The 17,432-nt window shown below is 39.5% G+C and overlaps 1 protein-coding gene and 1 long non-coding RNA gene across 15 annotated transcripts in view; one reads left to right on the forward strand and one right to left on the reverse strand.

Annotated features, from left to right (window-relative positions):
* DUSP11RC1I (dual specificity phosphatase 11) overlaps nucleotides 1-10,578 on the reverse strand; it is a 23,553-nt gene extending 12,975 nt beyond the window's left edge. For 2 of the 14 annotated variants that reach the window (XM_025151932.3, XM_025151931.3), the window contains exons 1-4: nucleotides 9,965-10,061; nucleotides 9,119-9,195; nucleotides 3,112-3,187; nucleotides 559-737 (exon numbers count right to left, since the gene is read on the reverse strand). In XM_025151932.3, coding sequence (XP_025007700.2) covers nucleotides 559-737; nucleotides 3,112-3,187; nucleotides 9,119-9,195; nucleotides 9,965-10,046 — 414 coding nt within the window. In that variant the 5' untranslated portion in view covers nucleotides 10,047-10,061. Of the gene's footprint in view, nucleotides 1-367; nucleotides 3,188-9,118; nucleotides 9,200-9,398 lie in introns of those variants that run through there. The other 12 variants (XM_046942987.1, XM_025151941.3, XM_046942990.1 and 9 more) reach the window with 12 other exon arrangements.
* On the forward strand, nucleotides 10,316-16,800 carry LOC112532705. The gene is made up of 2 exons (XR_003075939.3): nucleotides 10,316-11,327; nucleotides 13,418-16,800. It is a non-coding gene; the product is annotated as an uncharacterized LOC112532705 (long non-coding RNA).
* Nucleotides 16,801-17,432: the final 632 nt, after the last annotated feature.

Genomic DNA, 17,432 nt, shown 5'->3' on the forward strand with positions numbered 1-17,432 from the left:
TAGGAAAAGAGCAGTTTTCAAAATGGAATGTTTACAGTACCAAAAGCATATCCATGTTTTATATAGATAAAAAAACGAAGTAAAGATTTGTTCTTGTTCCAATGAAAAGGCAAGAAAACGTGGAGGAACTTCCACTTACACAACATTAGCAAAAAAGCACCAACTAGATAGACAAAAAACCATGCAAAATGCAGCATTATATATATAATAATTTTATATACGTACTGATTAAGTAACTAACTAAGCAAGTTAACCCAAAACACTGCAATCCCTCCCCCCAGAACTTCTTTCATCCCACACAATAGCACAACATTAACAGTGTATTTCACATAAAACACCAGAAGTTGTGATGCCAGAGTTCACTTACTCTCAACGCTTTAACTCTCTCCCCACAAATGTTATGCACGCATTTTTATCCCTGGTTCCACTCTTGGCAGAAAGTACTTGCATGTCATCTAGCACTGGGAAATGTTAAATAAGACTAAAATACAGTGGCATGTTTGTGGATAATGAATAATTCATTTCATTTGACAGACAGTGGGAAAATTGTTTACTCACCCTATGTAGCTGTGGTTTCTGAAATGTGTTCTCCGCTCTAGGTATGAAAATGCCTCGTGCACAAAACTGGATTTTCTCTGAATAGTGCGCTGTCCACTGTGAGAGCCTTTTGACACAGGCTCTGTCACCACCAATAGAGTGGCAAAACAGATGCAGCAGCCTCAACCACCTCTCAGTTCCTTTGTTAATAAGAAATTCAAGCAGACTGGACTCAGAACTAATGGAAAGGAAGGCAGCCACAGACCACACACCTCTCAGAACCACAGATGCTATAGGGTAACTAACTATTCCATCTTTTGACTGTACAGATTCTAACCTAAGATGCTAGCAAGCACTTTGATTTGAGCCTGGAAACAAAGAGAGGAATTCTAATTAAAGAATGAACAGTAGGCCATTCCTATCTATCAAAGCTGCTATATAATCAGAAAGCTTGCACTGAAACAGTAGGGCTGAAAGTGCATAGAAGTATTCACTCCTGAGTATTTCAAATATTGGCGTACTGCTGAAAAACAGTGGATGTTGTCTAACTCCAAACAAAACAAAAACTAGTCACAATTATCTCTCAACTACTCAGAACTGATTTGTAATAAAATGCGAAACTGAATTTACAAACTTTGAGGTGACAACTACTAACCTGTAGAAGTCTGTGACAGAACTTGTAAGAATTTTTTTTACTGTGTGAACTCACACTTAAAATCAAGTGGAAATACATCCTACAAAAATAAGACAGCTGCACACATTTTGCTTCACTGTGTGAACAGTTTACCCTGTTATGAAAAGCTACTTGAGATTTTCTGAAAAACTCAGCAGGATTTGTCTGAGTACACCTGCCCTTTTTATGATGGCTGGCGGAACTCCTTCCAGGCTATCAGATAACTGCAGGGGAAGGGTAAAATCATTGACCAAGTACCTTCCTCTGAAATCTAGAGTGACGGTGTAATGCTATAATGGGATCATAATAGCAGGGTGGCAAAGTCTTTGGCTACAGCAAATGAGAACAAGCCCAAATGCAGCAGCCACGGATGCACAAATAAAGGAAAAGAACTGCTTACCTGTGGAAGGCCCCAGGTATGCAGGGATCACTGGCAAGAGCTGCCCTCACCTGCACTGCCAACCCTTAAATGAGGTCTGGGAAGGGGTGGATCCTGGCTCCACTTATTCTGGTCACTCAGATACATAGCATGCACCTGAGTGCCCCTGGGATGGCCCTGCCCTCCCACCAGGTGCTCAATCACTGCTTCAAGATGTGACTCAGCATTTCCAGTACAGATGGGAAACTAGAAATATATGGAATGCACTAATCCTGCCCAGAGTAACACGTCTATGCCAAAAATTGGTGTTGGATCAAGTGGAATTACAGGAGTTGATGATGCAAAAAATCTCTCCCATCCCAACAGTAGAGAAGCCAATTACAAATCCAGTGAATCTGATTTCCACTGATAAGCAGATCTTCCCTCTGGCAGTCTTGGTAGAAAGGCATGTGGCTACTATACCATCCTTTAAAATCATGCAAAGTAAGTATGACCAACTAAGACCTTTGGTGTCAAAAGCAACTAAACCATCATGCTGAAGCTGGGAAAGCAGCTAAGGAAGTAAACCCTGCAAGCATTCCACTTCAGTCTTTGCTAACAGAAGTGAACTGAATGGAGACTGAAAATGTAACAGGCACTAATATGCCAGAAGAAAAATTTATTTATTTTTTTTACTACATGAATATTAGAGTGAATCAGTAGACAACAGTTTAGACAGAATACTTATTTTTAACTGCTATGGTTATGTCCAGCCATTGAATATTAAAAGAGCTTAGAAACTTTTCTTTCCTGTGTATCTGAAGTGAGAACTTGTACAGATTAATTTATACAGCACTTGTGTTAATTTATACAGAAAGGTAAATTTGCAACCCTGCACCTCAACCCACCAAAGAACTGAAGTCTCCACATTTTGTTCTGTCACAAAAAAATTTAGAGATCTTAGTGTATTTAATGGATTAAGACTCTATTCCATGTTATTAAGGATCTAACGGAGTTACTAACACAAAAAGAGTAGATCTATGAATACCATGTTTTTCCATATCACTGAAGCTTACCAGTAATCTAAATCTCTGATTTTAAATGTACTGCAGTGGTAAGTGTATTTTAATAAGTGTTTCATCTCTGAAAAATGGCATTTTGGCTTATACTGCCTAGACTGTTACTCATATTGCAACCACTTCCCATGGTCATTATCAGACTTTTCTTCTAACAGTCACGAAAGGATGTTAAATAAGATGTTGAATTTAGGCCACTAAATTAGTGATCGAATGACTTTACTGATTGGTTAGAGACTGTCTGATTTACAGAAGATAAACAGAGTAACACCAAATACATTCATCAAAAGAGTGAAAAAAATATAGACCATTATGTAAATAAAGCCATTGGTAGATGACAGGATTGATTATTTAAGCACAATATTTTTTCATAAATCTTTCCTGAAGTTTGTGTGCATATTAATGATATTTTTCATTACTTTTGTACTGTTTAGTAAAGACAACATGTAGTTACTGTTTATACATACCCCTTTTAAAGGTACTTTGAATGCAATAAATCTGGTTCCTGGTATAGGCTGCCCAACTGGTGTCAAACTCCTCCATCTGTAATGAAATAAATATTTATTTTAAATTTTTTTACACAACAGATGCCAACAAAAGACACAGGTGGCTCTAAGTAAAACTTCTAAGATAATGCATGTCCTCTTCAGATTAAAACTTCAGTAAAACAAAGCACATAAAAAGCCCTTTTCTTTAAAACTGTACTGACAGTTACTTCAAACCATATGAAGTATCTTACAAATATCAGACAACTCTGCTGTCATATTTAGCTCAGATTTAACATAATAATTATTTAAAACTTCCAGCATAAAGACACAATAGTTACCTTCTTCTGCCTACAATGGGCACCTACTAACAGAAGGCATTAAGATTTACATTTCCAAAAAGCAGAATCCAATAGTTCCTAAATTTCTTGGTCACATAAGCAAGCAGTTGCTATGGACATGCACAAAAGTTTGAAAAAGATGGCCAATTAAAGCCTTGTATGTATGTAAAACCAGCTTTCTAAAAAATCATCTTCCATTAGTAACCAGTTTCACCAAGAAAATAACATCTTTTAAAAAGTCATAAAAATTCATTTTGTTATGATATTTGAACACAGTTAATAGCTTAACATTCTTCTGGGATAACTGAAACAGGGAGCTGCCTAAAAGATGCTGGGAGAATATCAACAGTGTTACCACAGGACTGATGGGGGAGGAAGCTCATTTAGCACACTACACAACTTACACAAAGACACTCCTATTGTTTGCAAGCCTAAAATCAGGAGTCATAATAAAACGAATATTTATTCTCCATAAAGCACTATGATAAAGAAAATATTTTTTACAGATCATGTGCATGACTGCTGCTATCATACAGTACAATTATGTCCCCAAATCTGCAGTTATTACACAGTCGTTTTGAGGTATTGGCAGTACATTCCAAAACAGTGTTTTTCCTTTCTTTCTTTTTCAGCTTCCAGAAAACTCTGTTCTCTCAGAATGTTAAAGAAACACTTACAGACAAGGAGCACCAACATAAAGTAAAGTAGGAGAACAAAGTTCAACAGGTAAAAAACCCACTTTTAACGTTACAGTCGCCAGAAAGTTTTCAATGGCTGAATCAATTTTTCATCTTGGCTGAATCAAACACTCTTAGGAAGTTATTACAGCCTCACTTAATTATTTAGATGACAATGAAATGGCAAGTTTATTTTCATTAAAAAATACAAAGCTTTTAGATTTCGCAAATACATTCACATTGTAGTATACTTCTTTTTCAGGGCAAAATTTTTCACTGCTCTTTCTTTTGGTACTTCTCAAAACCACAAAGAATATTTGATAGTAGAAAAATTAAGCAAAAATCACTTTAGTAACACGAGGATTTATGTTACAACAATCAAATTCTTACTAATTCCAAAACCACAAAGAAATGGTATCCACTAATTTTAGAAGGTACTGAAGAAGTTCTTCGTGTAGCACATTTCAGAGGTGCCGGTATAAGAATACATTCCATGACTAGAGGACACGTTCCATGCAACATGCCTCCTAGTTTAAGATAGGTAAATTCAATATGAATTGATTAAGATTGCAAGCAGTATAAGCATACAGAAAATACTACCCAACCTGACAAAGCCCACGACATGTATCCAGACTGCAAGATGTGGTCAGTTAAAAAATATTAAATAAACTGTACCAAAGAGAAGTTTAATCAACCCTGTGCGTAGTTTAATTTTATCTCATGCACATCATAAACCACTGTGATTCTATGATCATTTTAAAAAGACACTAAATGCTGTGAACCATTATTAGACGTACATTTGGTCTGAACTATTGTTAAAATTAATGAGAAAATCAAGCTTAACACCAACTCCAGCCTCTGGCTATTTTTAATAACTCAGGAAATTAAAAACTTCTGCTCTCAAACTTGCAGGCAGAATCAGAAAATGGGCTGCTTCTGGGAATAGAGAAACTAGTACCAATACCAGTAAAACATACAACATGCTTTACAACAATGGGATTCATTCATCAAGCAGACAAAGGCCATACTTGCATATACACATTTAGAAACATTTTGAAGGAAGGCAGAAGTAAAGTATCCCAACCACAGAAGACCAATCAGCTCATGCAGGGAGACAGCTGGATGCCATAGGTTAGAAACTCACGTTGCCTTTAACCAGCTTTCTCTTGGAAAACTGTATAAGTGGAAATCTACCATAATCAGTGTAAATTCCAAGCAAACCAGGAATCAGCAAGAAATAATAAAAAACACTTCTTAAAAATCCTATTTACAATACTCAACACCATCATCATTCCTGTAGGAATGATTAAAAAGTTTGAATGAAAAACACTGAGCTGGACATAAAGTAGCTAAGAAGATAGTAGGAAGTCTCCTCAAAAAGCCAGTGGTGTCTCACTGAGACACAGACATAATGTGTGCTTCCAGGCATTAGAAACATTCAGGTGTTTACATTACAGTGGGGACAGCTCTGGCCACAGAACAGTCACATTAGAAAGACATTGTGATGTGAGTCTAAGATGGAATCGTAAATTCAGTAAAACACTGCAGCTTAATAACCCAAACAATAATCAAATAAAGATAGATATACCAGGAAAAAAATGAGAACTTCTGTATGAAACACAACAGCTGTCAAAATACAGGCAGTATGTCATCATACTCTAAGGCAAACTGTTACCTGACAGTATGTGCTATTTCTGGACTTTTCATAAAACAAGCAGCCTTCAGAACCTCACATGTAAAAGAACTGCAAATCAAATTCTGCTTTAAGTTTGCATCAAAACAGCTGAGAGACTTTTATCAACCCAACATGGTGATTAATTTTTTTTCTGGTCTCCGTACAAAACCACAACCCCCAAATTTATTTGTTGTAATAGAAAAGTACTTAAGAGACAATAGCACTCAAACAGAAAGTGACATATTGCACACACAACATGTTTTTAATTATGATTTTATTTCTGTAAGTTTTCAAATAAGTAAACAATCCATGGAACACATGCAGAGTGAGATCTGAAATGTAACAAAACAAAGATTAACGAATTGCTTAATTCTTTACCTTTCCCACTTCCCTATCATGTTTTGTCTTCATCACTTCCCAACTATCATCAACAATCTCAGAACACAGGCAGAATTTTACCAGCCATTCCAAATAAGAGGATCACATCTCAGTTGAGAAGTGTTAAACTCTAATTAAATATCATTCCCCCTTCCCTCTGAAATTTCTCCTTCACTACTTCCAGTAAACTAAGTTATTATTTACTTACTACTACTTTAGTTTAGAGTAGTTATTACTGTAGTTAACAAAACTATAAGTGGCTTTATATCTGGCTTACATGAAGATATATTATCGCACTTATCCATCTTTGTTTAAATGAAAAGCATTGTTTTACTGTCTTGTTTTTTGTCTAAAAATGTTAGATGTGCAGTAACAGATGGATTTGCTTTCTTAAAACAAACCTCATGCATCCTGTTAAAGGTATGTTCACAATGCATAGGTAGAAATCACTCAGTTTTGTCTTTATAATGAAATTACTCCACTCCTTGGATTATTACTTTTCCTATACTCCAAGGGAAGCATAAAATAAGGTTGTATTTCTGCAGATGCTATTCAAAGCAGAACCTGAATTGATGAAATTATACCCACAGTAGGATTTGGGATGCTGATGCACCACCTGTGTAACCCTGTAAAACCATCGCAGCACTTTGTGAAAGCTCATTAAATAGCCTGAACACATTCTACTGGCTGACTCCCAATAAAACACCGTAGTATACAACTACCAAAGGACAGCACCACTTCAGACCCTGGTGGAAAGCGCAGCAGAGCAGGACACTTGAATCCCTCTCTTATATTAAATCTCATTTTGTTACAAAATCACCTCTGCAGCACTATTTGATAGGCTTAAGGCTGCAGTGGACACTGCACACCTTAGACTTTACTGCGAAAAGGGAGAAATGATTTTTGCTATGAAGGAATATGGAAAATTGTACTTCCAGGCTACTTCCTCTCCTCTTTGCTGGAGGAAAGGCTGTGCAAAAAGCATACCATCAAGCATTCAGGGCTAGGGGAAAGCAACACGTATGCAAGAACAAGGTATGAGACGTACTGCAGACCCACTGGCAACATCAGCTATTAATACTTTTTCAGGTGCTGAGTACGCTCATAGTTCTGATTCCACCAAGGTTGCACAGTGCTGTAGCACAGCCCTTACGTACAGGCAACTTTAGTTATGCTGCAGACATAGTGTTGTAAAGTGACAGTAATCAGCTTACCAATTTTTAAAAATACACTTTTTAAAATTTGCACTATCTCTAGCTAAAGCCCGAGTCTTCAAATTTACCATACTGCTTTAAGTAGCAGAAAGGAAAGTGGATTAAAATTGTTAAGAACTGCATCAGAAATGGAGACAGTAACAAAAACAACCTAAAAAAAAATTGTTGGCTGTTGCTTATCTACTACCAGACTTCTCATGCACTATCATTACAAAACAAAAAAAAGTTAGTGTTATGTTTACAGTTATTAAAATACTGTGATATGATGGAAATTTTACTTTCATAGTTAAATACTGTCTGGACTGCTCTCCGTGTTATAGTGTACTTCAATCTTACTTCTTCCAACAAGCTGGGAACACTTCAGTATCATGAGCTTTGTCAGACGGTAACACTATCTTTACAAGCAATTACTCTACAGCAGATGTTCCTCTCTGTGAAAGATACACAGGTGTTAGTTTCTAATCAGAGAGGCCAGAAGCACAGTCCACTGCTTCTTCCATATTTACAGAAGAAATGCACGTAACCTAAAAGCACCTCAAGCTCAAATGCCGTGGAAAAAGAAGGGAAAAATGAGTAACCGATACATTCACAACATTTTAGTAATAATTTTTAAGTATGAAAAAAACAAGCTGGAGTTATTCTTACAGGCTCCCTTTATTACTGCTTGCAAGCCTAACCCACTTTCAGGATAACTTTTTGTGTTCAAGTTCTAGCTGAATTTTCACAGAAACTTTTAAACAAATAAATGCATACATAGCATTTTCTTAACTTTTATTCTATTTTTAATCTCTGAGTTTGTCTGCTATTAAAATAATCCAAGTTTCCAGAAGCTACTTCTAAATGTTTACTTATTGTTTGTTTCTATTCGTTGCATTTAAGCCAGCATGTTTTGCAATAAAACACGCTTTCTGTACGTCATTGTTCCCCCTAAGAACGCTCTCAATAAAATTGCTCTGGATGGTGTCCACCTTTCCCAAAATATTGTAGTAATTTGAAGTTATTGTCCCATTACAACATGCCTTTATATCTCAACACACCCTCCTACCACAGTTTGTTCCAATATCAGCAGTAAAACGTAGGTTAAGCTTTTAAATTTGGACTTCCTTCAATGTTTTTTTTTTTTTTTTTTTTTAAACAGAGCTGAATAATAGAACCACATTTGTTTTAAATGAGAGTATTCAGCGGTGCCCGCAGGCACTCCCACTCAAGACATCAGAAAGCAAGTAGAAAAATATGATGTTTTGTGGGGGTTTTTTAATTTTTATTTTTGCTGATATAACATTTTTTTGTCATCCTACTGTAAAAACAAAAACAACAAAAGAAAAAGGCAGAGAGTAACGTGTTTCTGGACCTGTGTGTTCCTTGATCATGTACATGCAATGACCTACTCTCATCTTATCTGCTCTTTCCTTACTCTGAGCAGTCAGGATGGGCTACTCTCCCATTTCTGCAGGTAAGTATGCATCTGGAGCTAAGTTAGGAAGAAGGGACTGCATTTGGCTGATGAAGGAGAATGTTCACAGACAGGCTGGAGCATCATACTCACCTGGGGGATGAAAGGCTGTGTTGTTCCTGTCTTGGAGAAGATACCTACCTACCTTACCTGGCAGTACAGCAAGAAAGCACCTGGGGCAGTGAGTGCCCCTTCTCCATGAGCAGGGCTGTGCCCGCTCCTGCCTCTCGCTTAGTGTGAGGGATACTTACCCCTCGGGGATAGTGTTCTTCTTTACCATGCTGAAAGCAGGAGCAGGCAGAGCAGGAGACAGCGGTGAAAGTGCGCACTGCAGCAAAGGAGAGAGAACCGCGCAGTTAACACGGTGCCTATCTCTTTCTCCATCAATGGGCATTTTCACACAGCTGACTCAAGATAAAATATACGAAGCAGTCAGCCGCGGCTGGAAGCCATCCTGAAAAAGTTCTGCTGCTTGCAAGCTACCCTATGTTCTCCACTGCAACTGTACAGAAGGGAAAGACAACAACTCACCTCTCCTCTCCAGGAGACCAAGAGAACCAGAGAGGAGAGGCAGCAGGTTTCTAACTCTCGCAGCAGCGCTGCAAGGGTGAAGATCTTCCAGGCAGACCCGGAGCAGTCTGCTCAGCCCTCGTGCTCCTACAGCCAGAACTCGTCTCAACTAGAAGCTCCGAACATCTGCAAGAGGCGAGGCCGGCACCTCAGCGAGCGGGAGGACCACCTGCCCCGCGCCAAACTCGGCGGGGCCGACCTCGCGGCGGCCCGGGCACCACCGGCGGCTGCCGACCCCAGCGGGGCGCGGAGCTCCCCCTGCGGCGGAGGGCCCATGGCCGCCGCTCCACAGAGGACGCCTGAGGCTGGGCCGGCTCGGGGCACTCGGCGGGGAGCCGCCGAGCTGAGAGGAGGAATTAAAAAAAGACACGGGGGCAAAGGGGAGGTCGCGGCCCGACAGCAGGGGGCCGGGCTGTCGGCGAGGGGCCGGGCCGTGAGGAGCAGGGCGCGGGCTGCAGCAGGATGCGGTAACAGGGAAAGGCCCGGGCGCCGGGGCGGGGAGGAGCGGGGCTGCGGGCGGCCCGTACCCTGACAGGATTTCCCTTGCAGAGGAAGGCTGGAGCGAGACAGGCGGCACGGAACGTTCCCGAAAGGGTCTCGACTGCGCATGCGCGGCGGCCGGCCAGCTTGCCGGGAGGGGGCATTGCGCCTGCTCCTCGCGGCCGGGCCGGCAGGCGCCGATTGCGCATGCGCGGCGGCCGCAACCCGTAGGCCCGAGAGAGCAGCCGCTCAGCGTGCGTGACTAACCGGCCAATGGGACGCGGCCGTGCGTCTGCGCGTGCGCTAGGAGCCTGTGAGCTCGGGGGAAGGCTGGGGCGCGTGCGTGCGTGCTGTGGGAATCGTGGGCGGGATTGCTGTGGGTGTGCGCGTGGGTGGTTGGGGTATGGGGTGGCTTTTTGTGGAGCGGCTGCGTCGTATCGCACTTACGCTTTCTGCTGAGTGAGTGGAAGGACACAGGTGTACTTTTTGTAGCGAAACGTTTTGCGCTCATGGAGAGCGGAGCTGTGGGAGCTCGAAGGGAGCCCTGAGGGAAAGCCGGGTCCGAGGGTCGTCCTTGCCCGCCCTTTTCCTGCCGTGTGCCTGCCTGCGGGAACGGCGCGGTGCTGCTGCGGAGCCGCGGTATTGCACCTGCACCGCCAGGAAGGAAGGAAGCGTTCCGAGGAGGCTGTGTCTGCTGACACCGAGATGGGGTTCTGAGAAAATGGTGCTGTATCTTTTAACTAGATCGCTGCTGAGGCGTGTGAAACGCTTGTTCCTCAGATACGGTTAAGGTTGATGTGCTTGCTGCTGTACAGCTATGAGAAGGCCTGGTACTCCCACTTGCTAGGTTTCACAAGAGGTTTTTTATGTGTGTTGGTTTGGGGTTCTCAGACATCCCCCGAGAACAGGAGAATCCAGATCACGTTTTGGGTTTCGTTCAGATTTGTGAGTGAGGGCTGTGAAGGCTTCTCGCGTTTCAGCCATCACATACAGCATGGTGAGCGAGGTGTCATGGCGGGGTTGTGAGGAGTTCCTGCAGCCCTGGGTAGTGCTGTGCTGTCCCTCCTGCTTCTGGAAATGAACAGAAATCCTGTGTCTCCAAGAAACAAAAAATGAACCCTTCAGCCCTAAAGTATTTTAATCTGAGGGAAGCATAAGACCAAGGAGCGGCTCACAGTTGTTGAGAGCAATTTAGTGTAATCGTGAGGTGCTTTTGTTGGGAGGATCAGGAATTCTCATAGTTCTCACATTTCGTTTCTGGAGAACAGATGAATTTGAATTTCTTAGGCTCAAATGTAAAGTTTTTCTTCTAAACCCAAGGCTTTAAATTACAACTGGTATCAGCTGCTTCATATCCCTTTGTTCTTCTGGAAAGCCACCGTGCTCCTCAACAAGAGCCTCACTGCACCGGTAAGCAAGGCCTGGCTCGGTGGAATTCAATTTGTTACCTAATAAGTTGCAAAGCCACCTTGAAAGGAAGAAGTTCTACAACGTGTAGTTAGATTTAAAGGATAAGAAAGCTGATGCATTTGGTCTGGCACAGTCTGTTTAACAAAGAAGCTTCTCGATTCTGACTTCTGAACGTTTTGGCAACTCCCAGAAGTTGCCAAATTGAATTAAGTTCAACAGGCCAACTAGTTAGCAGTCGTTCTGCCAGATTGTGCATACAAGACAAAGCAAAGATGGTAATGAGAATCCTCAGCTCCAGTTCTTGAAGTATTTGAAGGCCCCAGTAGATTTTTTTGGGGACTTCTGAATTGTTACCCTGTGCACCTTGCCTAACTGATTAAAACTTTGCTGCAGTCTCCCATTAGTGATGTGCATTCTGTAGCCTGTAAGCATTTCATCCATCTCTGCAAAAGTATTTTCAATTAGCTAAAGAACATAAGGAATGCCGTGGGGGAAAAATAAACCTTTGAGAGCTTAAAAAAAGCACTCTGCTAATGTTACTTTTTAATATGATATAATAGGACTTCACTGTATAGGAAGGCAGGAGTGCTTCATCTTTTTTATTTCTCAGGTGATTAAGATGCTGTAATTCATGCCTGTGGTTTCAGAAAGCTTTATTGTGGATCAGTGTGAACGACAGCAGTCACATGAGCAGTACTGATAAGCAGTGTTACTCTTCAGTAATTATGTGGCTTTAACACATTTGTAAGATTGAAATGTAATCCATCACACCCAATTTTAAACTGGTAGTAAGTTAAAAGTTACTAAAAACACTAATACAATTTTCTCGACAAAATATATAAATGTGTACTAGAAATAGGTATTTGTCCTGTTAGCAGAACAGTCCTCTAAGGATCTGAAGATTCAAATTTATATTTTGCAAGAATGTACTTGTTGGACCCCTTTAGGAAAACTTTCTTGAAAGTGAAAGTCATTCTGTTCTTGTTTTCAGTAACCTTCATTTAATTGTTCATCTTAAATTTTTTGTTAATTTTGAATTTAAGTCGTAGTCTCAATTTGCATTTCTCAGGAGGTGGAAAATGTGCTTCCTCCTACAGTTTATACCCATATTTAATCACTATTATCCATTAATTGTAGTTCTTATTCAATTTATTGGGTTTTAAGTTATTTATCTGTATGACAATGGTTATTCTGGATGTGGCAAGTTTCAGTGTACCCAAGCAAATTGAAACATGATTTGAATCATACATAATTTATTGCAGTTCTCAAATCCCAATAAGAAACTTTTCCAGCCATCTAATAAATACTTTAGAGCTTTAGAATATACTGGTTCTTGTTTTCCTTTGTCATGTTTTAAAATATGGACAACTGGAATGTGTTAAAATGTTGGTTAGGTCGGTACTGTATAGATCTACAATCCTTTTGTAAGCTTACCCTGTTGTTCATACAGAGATTGTGCCTGCTCTTTTTGCTGTACGTTTACAATATACTGTGCAATATCCCTGATTAATTAAATGTTAAATATTGGTTTGAATGCGATGTGTACATTAGAGCAGTCAACGGTAGTAAATCTCTCTTCTTTGCTGTATTGTGATTGCAACAAACCTGGAAGCTCACATTGAAGTCTGATGTTATTAACTTTATATGTTTTAGGATGCAACTGTGAATCTGACATGTTGTGGATCAATGAAGACTTTGTTATTTCTATTTAATTATAATAAAATATGAGTCTCTATTCAGAAAAAAAAAAAATAACAGAAATAGGCTTTGTTGTATGAAGCATAAGTTTGAGCTGTAACCACCAGAGGGAGCATGCTGTATAGTCAGGACTCCTCTAAAAGTCCCTGCTTGTGACTAACAGACTAATTCACATTCCCAATTATTTTTTCATTGGGAAAGAGCGCATCTGGGAATTAACGATCAGTGTTAAGTCTTGGGAATCAGAAACTCTGTGTATTCACTTTAGTTTGTCATTATTTGTATTTCATAATATAAAAATGTGAGCAGTTAGTTAATCAGTTAAAAAAAGGGAAGAAAAGAAGTGAGATTTTCTTTTAATTTTAAAGCTTTTCCTGGTTTGTTTTTCATAGCTTACTGAAGATGCTGGTAGATCACGAAAAAGAAGAACCTGTAAATCAGGAGCTACAGGAAGGTAGTACAAGAAAAATACTTATTTACATACTTCCTGCTATTGTGCAGCAAAACTTGAGCAGTCAGCTAGAAGCCTTTTAGTTTTATTTTTACATGCTTACATTGAATAGTCCTATTGAACTCTGTGGCTATTCCCATGGTTGAAGCTAGAGGTTCCTACATTTAATTTCCTTGTATTCACCTAACAGCAGTGACACAAGCTCCAAATGGTATGTGAAGTCTTGTGTGTGAGGAGGGATGCCCCCCATAACTCTGTACTTTCACACCCTTAAATGACAAGTCACTGCTGCTGCTTTCCATCCCCATCACTTCATCCTCTTTATTTTGCACCTACCTAAGCAGTGCATTGACTGGAGAATGCAGAAGGGACACAAGACCTGTTTTGCTGTGTACCAAATGAAGCTGCCATGATGCACGATGAACAGAAATGGCTTATGGAGAGACCTACTGTATGGGTTAAGTTCATCTCTTTGTACAAGCAAGGTTATAAACTTTAAAGATGTGACAATTTGATGTGCTTTGTATGTGACATGCTGCTGTTGCAGACAGCCTAAAAGGGATTTATTTCTGTAGCCTGGCTTCTAGCAGGACCTGAGCATGTGAGTATGGAGGCCAGTTATCCTAATTTGATGCTTATGGTATAAAACCAAATACTGTTTCAGGAATGTGTTGATTTAATGCATGCAATTGTTGTTAAAAAAAAAAAAAGCTAATAAATTGGTATTTCTGAATGTATTATTGTTACAAGATTTATTGAGTTATAATGCTTACCAGAAGGAACTGGGAAAGCTTTAGTGGAGGAAAAGTATATTTAAATAAACTGTAGATACTTCCACTGTTAAAGCACAGAACAAAATACTGACTTAAACTGAGCCACATCCATTTTATCTCAGTTCACCTAGCATTGGTTCAGTGAATATAACGTTCCAGGGTGTGTATTGTTGTGCTTCATTAGTCTTGTTTCAGTGTGGAATCATCTGAAAAGCATAATCTCATTATCTGCAGTTAATTGTTGATCACTAGCTTGTACTTAACTCTTGTCAAGCTTGAATTTCAACACTTAAGCTGGAGATGTTTCTCTTATATTGGTTTTTCTAACTAGAAAAACAATATTTGTTAGACATCTCAAACTTGTTAACCTGTAATTCAGCATTGAGCCTGCTGAAGTTCAAGAAGTATTTAGGCAACATTATAAGAAGCATGGTTTGAGTTTTGGGTGGTGTGGAGCAGAGCCAGGAGGTTATGGGGTTGTTTGGTGGTGGTTGTTGGTTTTTTTGTTTGTTTGTTTTTTCAGCTGTTGTGCCCCTTTTACTGTATCATAAGACAAATTGTTCTCCTGCTAACTGGAGTGTTAACTGTTAATGTATGTGAGGTGTATTTAGAGTGATGTTTCTATACATCACTCTGCACTTAGTGATATTGCCCTCGACTATAAAATTTTGGAGAGCTAAGGTTTCTGTAGGACATAATCTTTTTTGGTTTACTGAGATCAGAAGGGAAACCTATATTGAAGAGTGTTATTGTATATGTAACTTCCTGGGATGAAAAAAAGGTGTATAGTTACCACTGTCAGTAGTTGATGAAACTTAGACAACTATGTGTCCTGGTTCTGCTGGAGTGCAATGTATGTGATCTCAGGTTAGATTTTAGTTAATCCAGGTGGGTGTTTCACACATGAATCAGTCTTTACAATTTCTCTACTTTCAGAGCAAATCAAGGATTACAGTGCCCCCTACAGCAGCTCTGCGGTTTTTGTTTTTTCTTTGAATCTTGAGTGAAGCTGGGCGGAGGTACGTGCCAGGTATACTGACAGTAAAAATAATAGTGGCTCAGAGAAGCCTTTTTTTGTTGTTGTTTTTTTTAAGATTGGTCTTCAGTTTCTAGTTGACTTTCTCCCTTGCTGCTCAGAGGTTTTCATCTGTCCCGGAGCTACTTATTTCTGTTTTATTAGCACTGGTGCACTGTGACGTTGGAAATTGCTGGTTGTGTTTCTCCTGAGCAGAAACTAAAATCTGAGAGCAGCTGTGGCTAGAGGAGGGTATGCTGAGAAGGCTGGGATGACTGTGATTTCCCCTTCTTGAGCGCTGCTTACTGAAGCACATGCTCCTGGACATGTGATGGAGATGTAGCTTTGCAGCTCTTCCCTAGTTGATTTAAGTGGAGCAGGAAGAGAAACCCAAAACAGGAAAGAGTGATTTAAATTAAGGCAGCACTGGCATAAATAAGAACAAGTGACCATAAATATATTAGGGCTTGAATTCTGTGGGCTTTAAGTCTTGGAAGACCAAGGGTTCAGAGCAATATAATGAAAAGAATAATGTCACATATTTGTGTATGATAAGTTTTTGGACTTAGTAACCTGAATATCTCCTCCAGTCTCGTGTTTTTAACGAAAGCTTCAGTCTGTGAGGAAGCTCTCTCAAAATTTTAATGAAAGATTTCGTCCCAAGTAATTTCCCTTGACCTGTGGAGTTCTTTAGAAGTCTGTGATATATAAGTCTCTGCTTTTATTCCTAGGGGTTTTTACAGAGACTTCTATGGATTGTGGAGATGGTTGATCTGTTTTTTAAAGAAAATGGGTTGGAGTGAAAGTAGTAGAGATGTCCAAGTCCACGACTTGGAAGTTTTCAGGAAGTTTGGGAGAATCGAATGTTTCTCCTCCACTATTTCTTGAAAGCATCTTCCTTCAGGAAAATGCTTAGGTACATGCTTGTCAGCTATTCACGTGTTGTAACATAGGTGAGGTGTCTATGATGTAGAGAAGTATAAATTTTGTTCGAAAACTGTAGTTACTATGGCCAATTAAAATCAAGTATGTGCATGGCTTTGCTTTTGGATGGGGAAAAGAAATGACCTTTCAAATCTTGACCATCCAAATACATTTAGAAAAATATGTTACATGGCTTTTTCTCTTACGTCAGCAGATTTGGACTTAGATGTTCCTTTCTTTCTCTTGATGAAAAGGAGAAACCTCTATCCTTTGATGTCACACAAAATTATGCATGCTTTATGCTGGGCAGCTGATGAAGGGAGCATTTTCTTGTCACACCTGTTTCTCAGCCAGCAAATTCTCCTTGATGCAGGTGGTAATGAATCATATTTTTCAGCTTTATCAGGATTCTCATCAGTTACAATTTCATGTTCAGAACTGTGGGGAACTTTAGTGTGATGACTTAAGGCTTTCTGGTGCTTTCTAGTTAATTTCTTTTTAGTAACAGTAACAGTAAATCAGACAATGTGATTTCCAGAATGGGAAGTATGTTCTGAAAAACTGTATACATTTTAAGAAATTTCTGATGCAATAAACAACTCTTCTTTTTAAGTGTTCTGCAGTTAATGCTGGATGACTTTATTTTAGTGCACCAAGAAATAAAAATGCAGAAATAGCTACTAGAGTTGGATGGTTCGGTGACACACAAATGTACTGAATACACCAAAGAATTTCAGCTTAATCCCAAATATCCGGAGCATTCCTGTATGATGGAATTGATTATGGTAATATTTAGCAGACTTTGTTGGAGCATTCTGACGTATTTTCAAGAAGTTGTTTCATACTGTCTGTACAATGTTGGGACATGCAATACTTGTATGTGCTATTAATATTTTTCAAGCTCTTTAGCCTCAAAGTTATAAATAAGTGACTGAGTCAATACTAATTATGTTTAAAAAAAGTAATAGATAAGAGTGAAGCATGAGAATGAAACTGATATAATTATATAAAACCCCAATGCAAAGCTGTTGATTCGGATTACTTTATTGGGACAACAGCTAAAACCAAAGGAAGAAAGGTTTGGGGTTTTTTTTCTGTAGTTTTGCAAAGGTCACTTCTGTGACAGGAATAAAAGTCATTCCCTTTCCAGAATGCACAGATGGCTCTTGCATGCTTTAACTCTGAGATGTTCTGGACTCATTAGATCCATTGCAGCATGCAGAGTAACTCTAGAGAATACAGGC

This window comes from Gallus gallus, chromosome 6 (assembly GCF_016699485.2).
Source record: "Gallus gallus isolate bGalGal1 chromosome 6, bGalGal1.mat.broiler.GRCg7b, whole genome shotgun sequence".
NCBI classification, from domain to species: Eukaryota; Metazoa; Chordata; class Aves; order Galliformes; family Phasianidae; genus Gallus; species Gallus gallus.